The sequence below is a fragment of the Micropterus salmoides genome, unplaced genomic scaffold (assembly GCF_014851395.1).
Source record: "Micropterus salmoides isolate LMB-PRFRI ecotype aquatic unplaced genomic scaffold, ASM1485139v1 Ms_hic_scaffold_8, whole genome shotgun sequence".
NCBI lineage: Eukaryota > Metazoa > Chordata > Actinopteri > Centrarchiformes > Centrarchidae > Micropterus > Micropterus salmoides.
The window spans coordinates 31,263,460-31,281,359 of NW_024044570.1; the positions used below are offsets into that span (position 1 = coordinate 31,263,460).

Below are 17,900 nucleotides of genomic sequence, written 5' to 3' on the forward strand. Positions count from 1 at the left end.
GGTTTTAATAAAGTACAAATTTCCTTACTATTTAGCCTTACTTTCATTTGTCAACTGACAACTGTGATTAAAATTAGTAGATAATATGCGTTACAAAAATGATCATAGTTCACTAGATTTCACAAGCAAAGTAACATGATTTATTTTTAGTATTTTGAGTGCTGATGATAGGTTATCACTATCACATTACAATTCAATACCCTTGGTTAAGAACATTAGGAGATTGTTTTTGGCCACAGCGGCACCCTGCTTATGTCTAAAAATTATTATTATTTTGATCGTTTGACATTTTAGTAATTGTTTTGTTTTTACATTTGATACTGATTTCTATTTTTAAATTTATTATTATATTTTTTTTAATCAATTAATTAAAAAAATGTTGTCTATTAATATACACACATACACACAAGTTATTGTTTCATTTATTTTATTTAAATTTTTATATATATTTAAAAGATTTTACACACACACACACCTTACTGTTTTATTATTTTTATTATTTTTATATTTTTTTAACACAAACACACATACGCTTTGATTACTTTACGCTTTAATTACTTGTTTAATGAAATGTATGGGGTTGATTGATGTAGTTTGTATGATGCTTTGGCAATATTGTTGTTACACATTCATGCCAATAAAGCAAATTTGAATTGAATTGAATTGACTCCTTATTATTACATTTGATTGCTAATACAAAAAATGTTGTTGTTTCAGTGCAGCTACAACTGAACTACTTCAGGCCATCTAAAATTATAACGCCAATAATTTGAAGTCCTGCTTTACATTATGGCAAATGAGCAGAGGCAGAGGAAGAACTAACAAATATTATCAATTACCCTGAAAACAACCGTAGCAAACGAAATGTACTCAAACTAAAATGTAGTCTTGCTGTGCACACATTAACTTCCACATAAACTCGTGTTATCTGTTGGACCAATCGCAAACAAGCCTATTTCCTCTCTCAGGGAATAGTTTAAAAATCCAAATGCAATCAAGTAAGTCATGGTTTGAGTGTTTTATTGTCACATACAACTCACCGTTTAAAAAAATAAAAAAAAGTTAATGGTAGATGAATCAAAGTGTTATCATTCATTTAAACAAATAAAAACAAAGGATGAATAACTGTTCTCAGGTAACAGTGTTGAGTTGGCTACTTCATTTAGGACAACAGCATTTACATAAAATCACGCAGATATATAAAAACATGAAAGGAAACACTTCCCAAGTGCTGACATTCTGCAAAACTGATTTGGTTATTCATTGAACATGGTACACATTAGGCACTCAACAATGTTGCTGACTAATTCAACCACAGCAATTCCTTTGAGCCCAAATGATTACTTTGAGAGTCTGAGTCTCAGAGCTGAGACAGGTTAAATATGTTTCTCTCGCATATATGCTATGCTCTAGGAGCAACCAATGAACTAACTATCAGAACGAAGGCAACCTCCTTATTCTGCATGTTGAAGAAGATATGACACCTTAAATCTTTCTTTTAATATGACCACAGCTGCTTTCTCTTTGAAGGCACTTTAAATGCACCTTTCTTCAAATTCTTCAAGTCTACAGAGTATGCATGTTTGATATAAAAAAGACACTTTTTGGGTAGGGTATCTCACAAAATGTAGACAGAGTGAAAATTTATGTATGTACCAATACTAGTTCCAATGTAAGCCTGACTTGCATCTTTTATAAACATTTAAGTCTCACCAGAAGGTGTGACATCAGGACAAAAACAGCTGTGGGACAATGGAAAACAAGTTTTTAAATCTGCCTTACATGAAGGAAAATAGAAAGAGCAGAAAGATGACAGAGAATCCTGGAACCAGTAAAGGACAAAAGACAAAAAGAAAGGGAAAAACTGAGGTCAGCTGACATGGCTCGATAGGTTTCCAGTATGTGTTAAAAAGTTCACAACAGCAACACACTTTATAAGTCTGGAATAGATCACAGCAAAATGCTCATAAAAAGAAGAAAAGACCACACTGTAGCAACTGATTTACTCTGGGAGCATTCTGAAGGGGCAAAATATATAAAAACGCAATGAACTGGTTCCATACAAAGGAAGACTGCAGTTGTAAAAACTAACTAAATTCTATTTAATGAAGTGCTTTGCCAGATTAAAGTGGGAACAAAAGGAATAAAGGCAAAAAATCCCAACCTATTTTTCTGAAGTTGTGCTACTTTTGGGAAATGTTTAATAGTAAATTTGGGGAGGAATCATTTGCAATCAATTATTTAAACATGGATATGATGACCAAACAAGCAGCTTCATTCATTTTTCATTTCACTTTGCCTGAACTGTTTAAGTTCAGAAAATTCACTTTACTGAAACGCAGCCTTTTAACATTTAAACTGCAACACAATATTACAAAAACCAAAATCTCCATTTCTCATTTCAGATTATTGATGAGTAATGCAGTAGTCACAAACCTTATTCTGACTATCCACACATGATAGGTATTGGACTGCATTAGACAAGTTATGATTCTGACTGAAAAGAGTGCTACAATATATTATGCTTTTACTTTCAACATTGTGGATTTGATCAACTAGAGTTCACACTTAGAGAACAAAGGCATCCTTTCCAAACTAAAGAAAATGTATGCATAGGATTACGTGTGCTAGGTTTTGTTATTTAGAATATTTTAATAATTATAAGTATTAATGGTCATTTGATTCACCTCTACATGCTCCTTATTATCTTCAGTGGTTTCCATTTAGGACAGTTGTTTTTCTGAAGGGTCCCTACAACCTGTTTAAAAGCTACTGTAGAACTGAACGATCCCGTTAGCCTCTGTTCCACAAGCAGAATCACATTTCTGGGATTTCCTCTCCATATTCCGTGCTAAATAGCAATATCTACTACCCCTTACAATGGTTAGTAAGGTTTGAATACTTAACAAATTTTAAGAAAAAAAATTCCTTTGAGGGCGTGCCAATGGCTGACTGTGGTGCGATCTGTTGTTACTGAATGCTAACAGGACAGATGAAATAAATGTTTAGGAGCAATCCCACTGAGCTACAGATGTTGGTGGAACAGAGGCTAGCTAGAAAAGGTGGCAGGACTTGGTTTGGGTTGCACCAACAATTTGTCAATCCATAAACAAGTTTTAAACAGCATTTCAATCATGTGTCGGGACTCGGATCAAATATAACTTTTACTCTTCAATCTAATGGGTGATGCATTTGCAAGCTAACATTAGCTTCATCAGTGGGTCCAGTTAGCTACGAAACACCTTGTAGTTAATGTTTAGTTACAACTCATTTCTTATAAAAGAACTAGTTTGTGTGCTGCAACCTGTTTTAATTTAGTGATGTGTAAAACTCCACTTTGTAAACACTTATGTTATAACCAGGCTAACTCTGAACTTACAAAGAGCTGGTGCAAGAGCAGCAGCATAACAAAAATCTTCATTTTAGCGGGATGCAACATGTGCCACTTTCACTGTAACACCACGCAACGCCGGAAATGACCACATGCCCTTATAAAGACAGATAATTATTAGAATACTGCTCTACAGCACGAAGGGATTGTAGCAGTACTTCATGGGTGAATCTATGGATTTATAAAAATCTTTGGGAGTCGGGCTGCGCGGCCTATTGTCTAATATAATACATTTAAGATTTAACATGGAAAACAAAACAGCTTCACGATCTTTTGACAGCTTCAGAATATTAACATGGCAATAATGGCAAGATTAGATGAGCTTAGAAGCAACTAAGATACGCCTTCATTTTGTCCTTCAAGGGTGTGTGGTTTTGTTGCAGTGTGTTTCCATTAACCACATCTTAAGACAAGGTCTGTACAATTAGTACAGTATAGTATAGTTAATTCACAGCAATTTTCAATCAGGAATGAGTTAGGGGAATTGGTTTTCCCCTCTTCTTAAAGTAGTCCTTTCTTCTTAGAAACGTCAGTACCCAGAACTCTGTTCAACAGATCCTCATGCAAGGTCATTATCCAGTGACCATTTGAATGGAGACTAATAATCATGTCAACAATAATAAATAAATATGTAGAAACACAGGGATCGAAGGATCAAAAGCAAAGGAGTGGAAGGCACCATCCTGTCGGAGGAAAAGTGAAGGAATAGAGAGATGATGTAACCTTTGGAGTTCAAAACTTGACTTGTGTGTCCTTGTCTGTGTTCATCAGGAGACACACTGCCATAGCAATTCATAGATTACATTGTCTTCATGATCATTATTGACTTGTTCTATAGTCTCAACTGGCAGCAGTTACTTTTCAACCTTAATTCTACGGCCTTGTAGCCATGGATTGAGTCATGTTCATTGTCCTATTTTTTAAGGCAATGATTTGGGACTTAAAGCCATCTTGGCCTCCAACATTGGCAGCGACTTTGAATGACAATAGTGAAAGTTCAGTCATTGTAGTGCTGGTTACCCCAAAATTATAAGGTCCGCTCCAGTCACTGGCTGTCCCCATCCCTGTTTCAGCCATTGTACTGCTGCTGATAACGACGGTTCAGCTCGCGCAGCTCCTTCTCCCGCACCCGCCGGGCTTTGTTGGATTTGGTGGAGCGGCTGGAGCGAGTGGACTGGGCCGACTTGGTGCTGTGGCAGCGTGAGGACGCCCGCTTCAGCAGGTTCTGAGATATACAGCGCTGAAGGTTCTTCATGGAGGAGGCGGCGGCCATGCTGACGATCCAAGGGTGCTTGAGGGCCTGGCCAGCTGTGAGCCGCTCACTGGGGTCCACCGTTAGAATCCTCTCCACAAAGTCTTTGGCCAGGTTGGACACGCTCGGCCACGGCTGCAGAGGGGGAGACAGATGTGAGACAAGACTGTAATTTAGTCACGGTACACTGAAAGTTAATGTCTGTACTCTATACAGTGCAATGGAAATGAATGTTTTACTGTGTTACGGTCATACAATTCAATTCTCCTTTCAACGGAAGAGGCCATCTTTGTTGTTTCTTATCTGAACTTGTTACCATGTTACACAGGTGTAACTAATATCACTAATTGCTGAATTGCATTGCAATAACTGGTGGAAAAGAGGCATTAATCATATTATTAGCTCCACCTGTGCTCTTTCTGCTTCCATAAAATAGAAGGGGAAGGAGAGAAAGAAATAATAGAAGACCTTCTATAGAAATTAAATGTTTATTATGTGGACATAAGAGAAACTTTCTATGTTTGAGTGAGAAGAAAATGGATTAAAGCTGAGGTAGGCAATTGATTTCAGGAGCATTTTTGTTGAAATTCAAAATCAACCCGTCTCTAGCTGGTTTCTCCAATGTTTCCTACTCTAGCTCTAAATAACAAAAAGAAAACATGAGAACAACAACTTTTGTGGTATAGGATGACACATCAAAATCAGAATCTGTGTGTTCATGACAGAAGCTGCCGGACACAAGACGTTTCCTACTTTACTGAAAAGTCCATTCTTAGTGTATGTGCTCTGGAGGTTTCCACATCACACTTGTGTAAGTTACTGGACCACGACTGGCTTTAATGCTAGTTGTTATGTCACAAAAACATGCTCATATGTAAAAAGTGTTGAACTCTAAGTTCTGATGTGCAGAGAAACTTTCCCACATAACATTTGAATGTGAAAACAGCCTTCTAGTGTTACACCCTGCACATCTATCATTCTGCACAGCAAAGCTCAAACATCCAAGTAAAGCAACAATAAACAAAACACATCTGAGTGGAGTGGGGCTTTAAATAATTGTTAAAGAACCTATAGTTTGTTTGGCATCAGCAGAGCTTTGTCCACTGGACACACGAGGGCAGCAGAGTGACATAAAGCTGAGAACTTCTACTACAGTGTACAGACAGTACATCTGACCATGTTAGGCGTTTGGTGTATTTGACTCAATGTGTCTTCTTGGTCTTTTGATACAGTCAGACTCAACCATGGGTGTAGGGTAGTAAATTTAATGTTCTTCTGGTTGATTTGTTTTTTTATGTTTTGCTTGAACAGAAATTCATGTTTCCAAAAGATCTAATGTAAAATAAAACTTCCTAAGCAAATGCTCTTGACAACTGTGGTCGACTCTTCCCGAGAAATGGACTCTATTTAGAATGAGTGACTGAGACAGGAATTGGGAATATCAACGCAGCATGCCTTTCTACACGCACGCACAGAGTTTGTACATGATGTCCTGCTTGGCAACCAGCTGTGTTTTCAGTCTCCCAGTAGACAGCATACCCCCCCCTCTTCACACAGCAGGTAAATCACCAATGTTGGCTAAAGATACATGACACATATGTAACCCTTACACATACATTTCTCCTCCACCAACAATGTCTGGGCTGTGATTAGTTTTTGGGCTGCAGCTGTAAATGTGAAGATTATTTATCACAGCTGTAAAGACACATGTCCCAAAGGGAAGTACATTTAAGTCTGCCCCACCTCAGCTCCACCTCTCAGTTACCCTCAGGACAGGATTTTCTTAAGCTCTCTGCCATGCATAGTGACATAATCCACATAAAGTTCACTGCATTGCATCCTTACAAGAAGATTAAATTACCCCGTTATGAACTGAATCGTTCTTGTTCTCAGTTATTAATGTCTGAGTCAACGCCCCTGCAAAACACTTAATCACCACGCACCATATGTTTATTCTTCTTCTGTCATAGCGACAGACAAGAAACATGGGGACGAGAGAAAGGTGTATGACATGCAGCAATCGTCGCAGTTACATGGTATGCATCTTAACCACTAACCACGTTAGGCTGCAAAGGAGATGGAGACCAAAATCAGAGCTAAAAGAGAGAACTTCAGTCTCACATTCACCGGGTGGTTGTGAACACAACTCAGCTGGATGTGTAAATAGGCAACTCGTTTGCTAACAAAATATTAACTTAAAAGGTTACAATATGAGAGAGAGGTGATTACAGCTTGCTTACTGCTTGAACTTGGATTTTGTGTCTCCTTGACAGCTACAGTGCGGCGTGGTGAACAGATCAGCTCACAAACCTCTTATATCAAGCCATCATTTGGCCTTCTCTCCCCTGTTGGTTTTCAAACTGACAACTGTGACTTTACAGAAATTTCCATTTTTGGAGATCAAGTCTGTACTCATGTTGACAGAGAATAAGGATTGCTCTGTCATACGCTCATGAGAACTTTTATGTGACAACTAAGACCACAATATCTACTCAATAACCGCCATGTAATGCTAAAAAATGCATAATTGTAGATTCCATTGAAAAGCGCTCTCTCTAATTCCAAGGAAGACTTTCTGGACATACCCTGTACTCATCCACCAGCTCTGCTATCCTATTTGCAGACCTCAGCTAAAATATGGGCTCGCTTGATGTGATTTAAATTATTAAATGTGTTAGATCTGAACTTATCTGACCTGTCAATACTTGAGAAGTTGAAATGGACGCATCCCCAGAAAACTGAGATGATTCAACTGCTCTTCATTAAATATTACAGATCTGCTCAGCTATTATTTGCGCTGGAGTGGCTGTATGTGGGGCCAACATTAACCAAGAGCCCCTTTTTGTAAAGCTCACTGGCAACATAAACATCCCACGCTATGAAACAAAGAAACGGGCAACTCAGCATTCTTCCAACTAGAAACACAGATAGAGCATAAATTATTGTGCACACACACACACTTAGTGGGAGGGCGTAATGACTTAGGGAGGACAAATAAATGAGTGTAGTGAGCTAAAAGGTGAAGGTTCATGAGGCAGACGTGGATGGGAACAGAGAGTGAGACTTGTAAAGGGTTAAGCGTGTGAAAATGCGTGTCTGTGTTAAACCTGTCACCACGAAGGAAAGGCTGAACTTCTTGGAAACCTGTTGACAAAGCCTCATGCGGTGAAAGGAATGTATTCCAAATATGGGTGAAGTCTGCTGGGGTGTCTGTGTGTGAAACAGATTTCACTCCTCACCTCTCCAGAGAAGCTGTACTTCCCCTTGAGTATCTGCCGGTAGAGCCTCATGCGGTTGTCGTCCTCGAAGGGCATGGTTCCGCTCAGCAGGATGTACGATATCACCCCCAGCGCCCACATGTCTACAGCGTTTGTATAGGGCTTCCTGACCAGGATCTCAGGGGCAATGTACTCTGGCGTGCCGCAGGTGGTCTTCATCAGACACTCATCGCCCTTCTTTCTGCTACTGGCCAAACCAAAGTCAGTGATGATGATCTTGGAATCGGCTCCAGGGTGGTAGTAGAGCAGGTTCTCCGGTTTCAGGTCTCGGTGAGTGATCCCCAAAGTGTGGAGATACTTGACGCCGTCCAGGACCATCTGCAGCACCCGCGTGGCGTCCCGCTCTGTGAAGGAGCCGCGAGCTATGATCCGGTCAAAGAGCTCTCCTCCTGTGGCGAGCTCCATCACCATGTAGACACGTTCTGCCGTCTCAAAGACCTCCATCAGCTGGATTATATTGGTGTGACGAACGCGTCGCAGAACGCACAGCTCTGACTCGCACACCTCCCTCCCCTCCCGGTAACGGGTCTCGATCATCTTGATTGCATAAGGCTGCCGTGTGCTCTTGTGTTCTACGCGAACAACCCGGCTAAAACTCCCGCGACCTATCAGAGCTTTGATGTCGTACTTGGCTGTGACCCGGGGGTCAAACTTGGCTCGATATTTTGCCACCTTCTTCCGCTGAGGGTCCGACAGTTCGGATGGGTCCTTAGGGGGCTGAATGGAAGCGGTGGGAGTGGCAGCTTGGGCCTGATATGGGGAGGTGGAGTCAGCCTTGTTACCTCCCCCTCCACCGGCCCCACCCATCTTACTCCTAGTGCCATCCCCTCGAATGAAGTGCTTATAGATATCTGTCTGAGGAGGATCAACCTGAAAAATACAGAACATCACAGATTCAAATTACAAAAAAAAAAAGAGTACAATGACAAAAGCTGATTCAATTTCTGTGTAGAAAGGAAGATAATATCAAATCAACTGTCATACATGCATATTAGCTGATAGTATTTTGTTTTACATAAGCACATTAACATAAAATTATCTTGATATGGACCCCTTATTTGTTTGTGACTACAATACACACACTTACAAAAGACATTTTAGAGTTATTAAATAAACAAACGGACAAACATAATGGTGATACTGTTTCTAAATTACTTTAAAACCTAGTCTGGCAGTTCTCTACTACAATTTCTTGTTCCTTATTGGCCGACAGGATATATGTGCAATAGCCTCATTCGTCAGATATTTCGGTCTGGCCCGATTAATCAGTCTGGCTTTAATAGTTAGACTTTAACCTGTGTGCAGTAGGGGTGTGAAACAATTTGTTTTATCATCAATTTATCTGTTGATTGTTTCTTGATTAAATCAAGAAAATAGTAAGAAACGCTCAAAGCCCAAATATCTTGTTTCGTCTGACCAACAGTCCAGAACCAAATTGCTTTTATGTAAAATATCTTAAAAGACTCAGAAAACTCGCAAATTTCCACATCAAAAAAAGTTGGAGCCAGAGGATTTTACTTCTAAAATAACTTTCAAGTATCAGAATAATTTCTGATGATCAAATTATCAATTTTAAAATGTTCTGATTGGGGTCATGTATCTGGCCTGGAATGGACTGGAAGCAACACACAGGCTGCTTCACCAAGGATTGTTCAATTTTTCTAAAAACAAAAAACCCACTGGCTTCTGGCTGTTCTTAAAAATATTAATATAATATTATAAATATTAAATATTATAATATAATATTTAACAGATTGATCAACAAATAAAGTAATCATTAATTGCAGCTCTAAGTTGACATTATCAATACTTACTGGTACTAGTGCACATAGCAGTAATGGTAGTACTAGTAGTAGTAGTATCTGGGGTAACAAAAGTATATCCACAAGTAACAACACTGTCCTACTGACCTTTTTGACCAGGTCCAAGTGAACATCCCCTGGAGGCTCAGGGAGGACCTTACTGTTCCTGCACCCCATCACATCACCTTGGGCCACTGCCCAGCCAGCCACACAGGCCACCAGGAGCCCTGCCTCATCACCCCAACAGCTGATTCAACACAGTCAGGGCATCCAACATCCAGGCTGTACCCAGACTCAGCAAGAGGGTTCATGAATAAAACTGATTACTCCGACTCAAGTCCCAGTGAGCTGGCATCAGCATTCACAGTTCATGAATACGCCCGAAACATCCACTTAGGTCCAGTTTAAAAAGTCCAAGGCTTCATGAATATAATTTGGGCAAGCACGTTGTGTGTCTCGGCTCCATCAGCAAGTCCTGTGTTACTGTGTTTTGTTGTTCCAATATTATTTTATAGGCCCATGCTGCTGGAAGTCAGAAGGCAGGGGGTACCTCAAGCCCCTTGAAGAACCTACCAGGGCCCCATCTCAAGCAGCGTAATATGTTGAATGTTTGAGAACACAATTGCATGAGTATAGTTAGTATGAGTGACACAAATATGATGACTGATTAGGGCAGGGGAGGGAGAGGAGCTCTCTTAAACAAGATGAAGGGTGTTTGCCTTTAGGAGAAATGCATAAAGCTTCAGGCAGAACATCCACAGAAAACAAGATCATCAACTCTGCACCGATCCATTGGGAGAAGCTGTGGTCATGCTGCAGATAAAGCAGCTCCCCCGGACTATCACAGGCTGGAGAACAACGGAGGGAAGCTCTAAAATGCAGAAGTAGAAAATGACATATGAACCTTAGTGATTATGGTTAGGCACACATGGGCTGAGAATATGCTGACCTGACCGGAGTCCGGCTTTCATTTATCACTCAAAGGCAGATAAGCAACTGACCTAAACAGAGAGACAAGTTTGGCACTGAAGCCACAGTTTTGTATAGAAGTTGCGTGATGAGGCCATATTGTGAAACTTTCAGCCAAAATATAATTACAGCGACCCAGTCTGTTTTGAAATGGCCAAGAAAACAAGGGACAGCTCTGCCATTGTAAGAAATAGCTGCACTATCACAGATGGTCACTTATATCCGAGTATCAAATGTTGGATGTCTGCTTGATATAGTACTGTTAAGTGTTCTCAGTACAAAATGTTGATTAACTTACTTTACTTTTTCTCTTGTAACAACAGGAAATAAACTGGAAACATCCCGAATAACATAGTTGTATAAAAAATGTAATATGTAACTGTATTAAAGTTTAGTTAAGATTTTAAAAATGGCCAGGCCCCATCATGTCAATGTTTTTTCTTTAGCCAAAAACACATTTACCAGTTATTTTTCGGCAACACTGACTAACACCAGGACAGTCTCTAAAGACTTTCACAAATAACCCCATTATAAGAGTAAAAGTGACTTACAATCTCGCCTCATTACTTAACCCGACATAGCGAAGTGTCTGAGCATGCTAGCTAGCCTGCTAGCAGCAGGGAAGGACTCCCAACTTTGCCAAATCCAGCCTCCTCACCCCACTCTCACTCAGCTGGGCTCTCCATTTTCACCTCGTAGTTTCTCAACTTTATACCCGAGGACAAACAACTCAAATCCATCACTTCCTTTGTTGGCAACATTTTGTGTCAATCCCAGAGTTTCATGGCTTGTTTTGGAGATGTTTTAAGTGGAAAGAAACTGTATGAAAACATGCACCGCTGTCTCCTCAGTTGCTTTTCTGGACGGTGTTTTTCGACCGGGACCACCTTCCCAAGACTGAAAAGTGGAAAGAGACAAAATGCGACACAGAAGTTCCGGTTGTCATTTTCAAAATAAAACGCGGGTTGAGAATTCTTTGCAGCATTTTGTGTACAACTAGATTGTTTGTGTTTTAAAGGCGAAAAAACAGGCCAATGAAACATACAACAATACATTTTTGCTTGCTTTTTATTTTTGTTATGCATATATAAAACAAAACAGACAAAAAAAAGGTACATCACTGAGGATACATAGTTAAAATGAAAAGTCACATTAGTAGGGAGTATTCAGGTCCAACATTTCTGCGTTTTTATGTGTTATCTAGCACACCACCTCTGTTGAAGAAGATACATCCAGCATTGCGGTGGCTGAATTGCCAAGGCAGACAGCTGCCCCGGGGGGCCCTGTTTTGTACTATTTCATTGAAACATTGTTTAGGAATATGCAGCACTTAAGCATGAATTACATGATATGATGGTTCCTGCTTTATTGAGCAATCTTGACCTAAAGACCTTCATTATGTCAGTCTTGTGAGTGGGTGTATATTGCATACTCATGAATTTCCAGAAAGCAAATCTTGGACCAGGTAGTATTCTTGCAGAGAAGAAGCATTTCACAGGAAGTAGGAGGAGTGGAGGGGTTAAAGAGGTTAATTCACCTGCTGATAACTCATATAATACATAAATTTGTTTTTCAACAACCCACTTTGTGCACCCTTATTTTGAAGGCCCAATCCTTCAACTTCCTGTGTACCTCTATCTGTCTCCAGCTAGCATGACGGAGCTCCTCTTTCACCCAACTTCTTTTGTAGAGACGGAACGGTCTCCCTCGGCTTGTTCCGACCCCATAAAGTCCTCACCGTCACTTCCTGGTCCCTTCTGTCAAAGTGCTGACTTCTCTCTTGGAAAAGTACTAGAAAGTCTGGGAGGCACGTTTCAAGCTCACCCACAAGTTCAGGTTAGACTAGTTTCATATACTGTGACTGTTATCTGACCCTCATTTGATATGATCATACCTCATGTACCAACATCTGAGAGCAGTGGTGATGTCAAGCAGTTATATATCCACAGACATCTGTCTAAAATATGTATGATAGGGAACTACAATATATGAATATATTTAATTTTGTTATTCCCTTTTGTGGTGGAGTCTCACTGGGACTAGGGGACCCCTGCTGGTCTGTTGGCCTGTTTCGGAGATCAACTACTTAATTCACAGCAGACATGCAGATGGATCCCATACATTCTAACTTAAATTCACCACCAAGCCACTTCACTATGCCTCCAGTCTAAAACCATCATATATGCAGGACTAAACCATATGTTTATAGACATGTGTATCACAATGTATGAAGTTTTCTATGTGTATACACATATGTTTTCATTTTGAACATCTTTCAAGTGGTCTATGAAAATAGATATTTTGGATTTATTTAAAGAGATTCATTTGCAGAGGTCAGATCAAAAATGCTTTTCAGTTTCTGCTGCATGGGCAACACTCTATATAACATACCGATGTTTTAATCTGTTACGGGGCATTTCCACATGGTGTCACTATAGACATAAAAGTCACTTTCAAGGCCATCTCAAACTATGAGGCTACTTTTTAGCCATTTTATTAGTCTGGTTCTTCCTTTACATGCCAACACTCATGCCTCCACAGTGCTTGTAAAACGGCCTGGGATGAGGAGCATTCAGTTTCAGCCTGCTTGTTCATGAGCAGGTAATAAAGAATACATGGCCTTGGCTTCAACATTGATGTGATAGAGTGTACTGGACTCACTGTACGCTGACCGTGACTTGTACGGCCTGCACAGGACGCAGGAGAGTTTTGTGGAGTAGCATTAAAAGTGGGAAATTAGTAAGAGGAAGACAAATGTTCCGGAAAGAAAGTCAGAGAGACTGTAAAATTCATCTTATGATGCCAATAAAGCTCCTTGAATTGGATTGAGGGACTGAAAATGAGTGGGAGAGGGGGGGTGGGGGTGACCGAAGAAGACAACGGATGACAGATGGTGGGTACCAGACAGAAATATAGGGAGGGAGGGAGGGAGGGAGGGAGCCGAGAGATGAAGCGGTGGAGAGTAATCAAAATGGAAGGGGGGAGATACAGAGAGATAGAGGAGGAAAGGAAGAGACAATGCAGTCAGAAAGAGAAAAAGAAAAGACAAAGCGAGAGGACAAACGCACAGAAAGAGAGTCTCTGAGGGCCAGTGCTGCCCGGCCAGCCTCTGTGCTCTATCTGCAGTGCAGCTGAGGTCAGGGCCTCTCCGGCTCTGCAACTCGCTGCTCCATCGTCATCTTCGTGATTGATCACCGCTTTGTCGCACTCTGATTAAGATGCTTTGTCTGAGCGCTCCGCTTCTATTGATACTTGTGTGTATTCCTCTGCGCCGCAACTGTCTCTCTCTCGCAACTCTCTAGTTTTGTCCCCTCTATCTCTCTCTCTCTCTCCATTGCCCCTGGTGTTGCCCCGTTGCTCACTTTCCATGTCCCCTTTCCCACCCCCAAAGGTCAGTATCATCTATTAGATCTAGATTTGCTGACTGCTGTATTATTTATCCAAACAGAGGAAGAGGAGCTGCTCTATTAAAAGCTCAATTGACTCTGTGTGTGTGTCTCTGGCTTCATTAATATCAACGTGCTGGTTTGCCCCTTGTTTGTGTGTTTGTCAGAGAAGTGTTTTAAAGTGTGTGTGTGTGTTTGTGAAAAGGCTGCAGAGGATGAGTAAGCAAGTAAGTAGGCTTTACAGTGCGTGTGTGTGTGTGTGTGTGTGTGTGTGTGTGTGTGTGTGTGTGTTTACATGTACAGGCCGTCCGGTGCAGTGGGACAAGAGCAGAGACTGTAGCAAATGACATCCTGTGTCAGATATGATCCTCGTTGGAGGATATTGCTATTTCTGTGGCCTCCCCTCTTCTCTCCACTACTCTAGCAAGGCTCCCCTAGAGAGTCAGAGAGAAAAAGACAGAACACTGCTGCATGGCATCAGCACAATCAAGTCATAGTAAACTCAAACTATTGATTACCCCAGAAGCATAATTCCCTGAAGTAATATTGTGTGACTACTAAACTGACACCGCTGGAGATAAAAATATCATAAATACGTTCACTGTAGGGACATTATTGACCAACTCAGGCAACTATTAGTTTCCACGAGAATATTATGAGAACATTATTGTGTTTTTTCTATTCTTGTTGGATCGTGCAGAATCATCATGGGAGGTGCCATTGAGACTGCAGGATTTCATTTGTTCCCTGTTGGACTGTCTGGAGCTCATAGCTGGATAGAAGCTGATTAAGTGGTTTTCACTTCAGATTGTCAAACCAATACCATCCCTACAGAGAAAAATGTAAAAAGCCAATACGCTGAAAGACAAAGACGGGTTCATATGGAGGCTAAAAGAGTGTGGGTATTTTTCAGGCTGATGTGTTTATGTTAAAATACAATAGGGGGCAGCGGACATGTTATCGTCTAATTAAGTTGACATAGCAAACGTTTTTCTATCACAAATCCAGCAGTTACAGAGCAACATTATCATTCATTTAAAATTGTGTTTCTGGCCACCTGATGAATTTAAGGCCAATATTCACTCTACTTTTAGCTCTCCACCAACTCCTGATGGAAATGGCTGGCTCTTTAGCTTCTAAAAGCTCCACTGTGTTCACCAGCTAGCTTCTAATTTTAATAATCTATGTGCCGTTTGCTGCCTGGCAGGTATAGCATGCATATAGGTTTTTATTGCTTTTTGTTTTTTGCAGGAAACAGCTCTGTGCTGCAGCCGAAACAACGTCGATGAGAACAGCAGGGTAACCCTTTTTACATTACATGTAGTCATTTGATTCATGTAAATAAATGTAGCAGGATATAGCAGCGCTAAATTGGACTACTTTTAGGCGGACAAAAATAAATTGATAAAGGACTGGGCATCAATATCTATATATACATGTTACTTTGAGGAACATAAACATGGTTTGACCCTCTTTTTCATTCAAGAAAATATATCAAACTGATAAAGGCATCAGTGTTCAAAAGCTTTGCCTAAAATAAATAAGTTTCCTGATCTGGAAATATCTGACCACAAAATAAGTAAAGTTTAAAAATCTGAAGAAGCATTAAATACCTAACCCAGCCCTTTAAAGGACTTATAGGGGGATTTCTCCACCAGAATTTTAAACTGTTAGACTTTCACGTTCAGAGGTAAAATTTAAACATGACCACAATATTCCTGAAGTCCTTGCTATGGCCCTGCTGGAGGTAGATGAGATATAAAGTAAATAACACATGAGAATAGATGATAAATAATAAATAAATAGATGATATAAAAATATGAAATGGATAAAACCTTATCTAAAGATAGATGGAAACTTACTAGTATTTATTGCTGCTCTTACTAGTATGTATTGTCAGTTGTAGATCTGTATTTGATGCTCTGTTGATGCTTGTTGATGTTGTTCCTCAAATGTAAGTCGCTTTGGATAAAAGCTTCGGTCAAATGAGTAAATGTAAATCTTAATCTCCACAATGAAAACACCCAAAGACTGACGGGTTGACAGAAGGTAGATGGATTTGTAAGCTGACAGTGAAAATGGACTGAACCGCAGACCAACTGAGCTAACAGACATAGTGACAATGATGAATGCAACCAAGTTTGGACCAACTCCTGTCCAATGACAACACTGGAAAGTAAGAAGGCAAGCCGACGTGACAAAGCATTATTTGAGATACCCTTAAGTTAAAAAAAACAAGTTAAACTTAAGGCCTAATAAACCACTTTAGTAGTAGTGAATAAGAAACTACTGTGGTGATGAAGTACTTAAGAAATCCTTAGACAGTGGAGTGTGGGTAGATGTTAATTCATTAGCTTTCAGCTTAGGAGACTGGAGTAGAAAGCCAGGCACAGAGGGATCTGCAGGCAGACAGAGATAAATAGAGCAGCCATGTTTCAGAAACCACAGCGACAGTTGGGGAGAAGGACCACATTTACTCCACTACTGCTTCAGTGTTCAATTTTGAGGATTTCATATGTGCTCCACAGCAGGTAAAAGCAATCTGATTCATTGGTAGCAAACTATTGCTCGGGTCCAGCCATTTGAATCTCCATGTTTGACTTGACTGGGCTACAAACTGCTGAGAATTTGTGGGATTCTGGAACCACTGCAAAGACAGCAATGACCAAAAAACACCAAAAGCTCAGGCCTGACAGCATGTTTTGAACGCCCCTCTACCGTCAACATTTCTCTTTTCTTACTGTTTCTCAGCTGAGGTGGTAGATGAGACTCTGAAAGCCAACATCTGTCATCCTCTTAGCACTGAAACAACCCACTGAGTTTAATCTGGTTTTCAACACTGTCTTTACAGAGTTAAAGTCCACTCAGCAGTAGTCTTAAAGCTGTCAAAATTTTGGAAGTCACAATATGGATTGTTTTAAATTTGTTTTATATTATCTGCAAAATTGTATGGAAATAGATGATAAAGAAAATATCAGCAATATCTTCTTGTTGTGTTATGCTCCAACTTTGTTGATAGGTGGCATGAAATTCTTTAGAAGAAAAATAGAGTCCAGTATTACAAAGATTCAAGGCATTCAAGGCATTGAACAAGGATTCCTTAAAATGTCTTAATGAAATTATTGCTATGGTTTGCTATTTCAGCCAATATAGAAAGAGGTGCAAAATGAGACACAAGACATAAAAGAGTTGTCCCAGTGCCCATGGAAGTCTCCTGTCCTGTATGCAGTGCACCAGATGCCTTGCAATTTTTATGGAGGCCCATGACAGCTGAAAGGAAGGAACAAATAAATCAGATAATGGTGGAGACCAGCATGAACACTAATACAGAAATCAGTGAATTTTCAGACATCGGTCAGTTTCAGCCTCTTACATATAGGAAGAGCCTTAAAGGATAAAGTTCAGATGCAGAAGTCTGTCTTAATACAACACTCACACTGCACTACAATGCCCATATGTACATAGAAGATTATTGGTCTTTCCTTGCTGTTATCATTCCTCCTCTTCATACTGGCTGTGAAAGAATCTCTTCCTAGCACAAACACATGGGGAACGAAATCCACAGTCGTCATTCTTATATGAGTATTTAACTCAGCATTTTTGCACACAGAACCAGAGAAATCATCTTTTTTATTCTACGCATTAGTCTTCCTTGTGAAAACCTGGCATCTATGTTATGCCACTTGACGCCGACCATTCAGTTGGAGATTCAGGTGTGTTATGCTAGTAGCGACTAATGTAACCTCAAGCCATTAGCCTCAAGCAGACATGAGGAGCGGGCTACAGAGGTAAGTCCACGTCGCCAGATATTTTTCTGTTTCG

At 40.2% G+C, this 17,900-nt stretch overlaps 1 protein-coding gene across 1 annotated transcript; it reads right to left on the reverse strand.

The window, feature by feature from the left end:
* Window positions 1–1,003: 1,003 nt before the first annotated feature.
* pskh1 (protein serine kinase H1) lies at window positions 1,004–11,588 on the reverse strand. Its single transcript, XM_038705650.1, has 4 exons — window positions 11,244–11,588; window positions 9,832–10,594; window positions 7,883–8,791; window positions 1,004–4,778 (listed from the first exon to the last, which is right to left on the reverse strand). Exons 2-4 carry the CDS (start codon window positions 9,898–9,900, stop codon window positions 4,461–4,463), a joined length of 1,296 nt encoding a protein of 431 aa, XP_038561578.1. The 5' UTR covers window positions 9,901–10,594; window positions 11,244–11,588; the 3' UTR covers window positions 1,004–4,460.
* Between the last annotated feature and the right edge of the window lie 6,312 nt (window positions 11,589–17,900).

Excerpts from the sequence above, each read along its gene's own strand:
- pskh1 (XM_038705650.1), bottom strand. The coding sequence starts at position 9,900 with ATGGGGTGCAGGAACAGTAAGGTCCTCCCTGAGCCTCCAGGGGATGTT. Across the intron at positions 8,792-9,831 it reads ACTTGGACCTGGTCAAAAAG|GTTGATCCTCCTCAGACAGA; the intron begins GTCAGTAGGACA and ends TGTATTTTTCAG. Across the intron at positions 4,779-7,882 it reads AGTACAGCTTCTCTGGAGAG|CCGTGGCCGAGCGTGTCCAA; the intron begins GTGAGGAGTGAA and ends CCCCCTCTGCAG.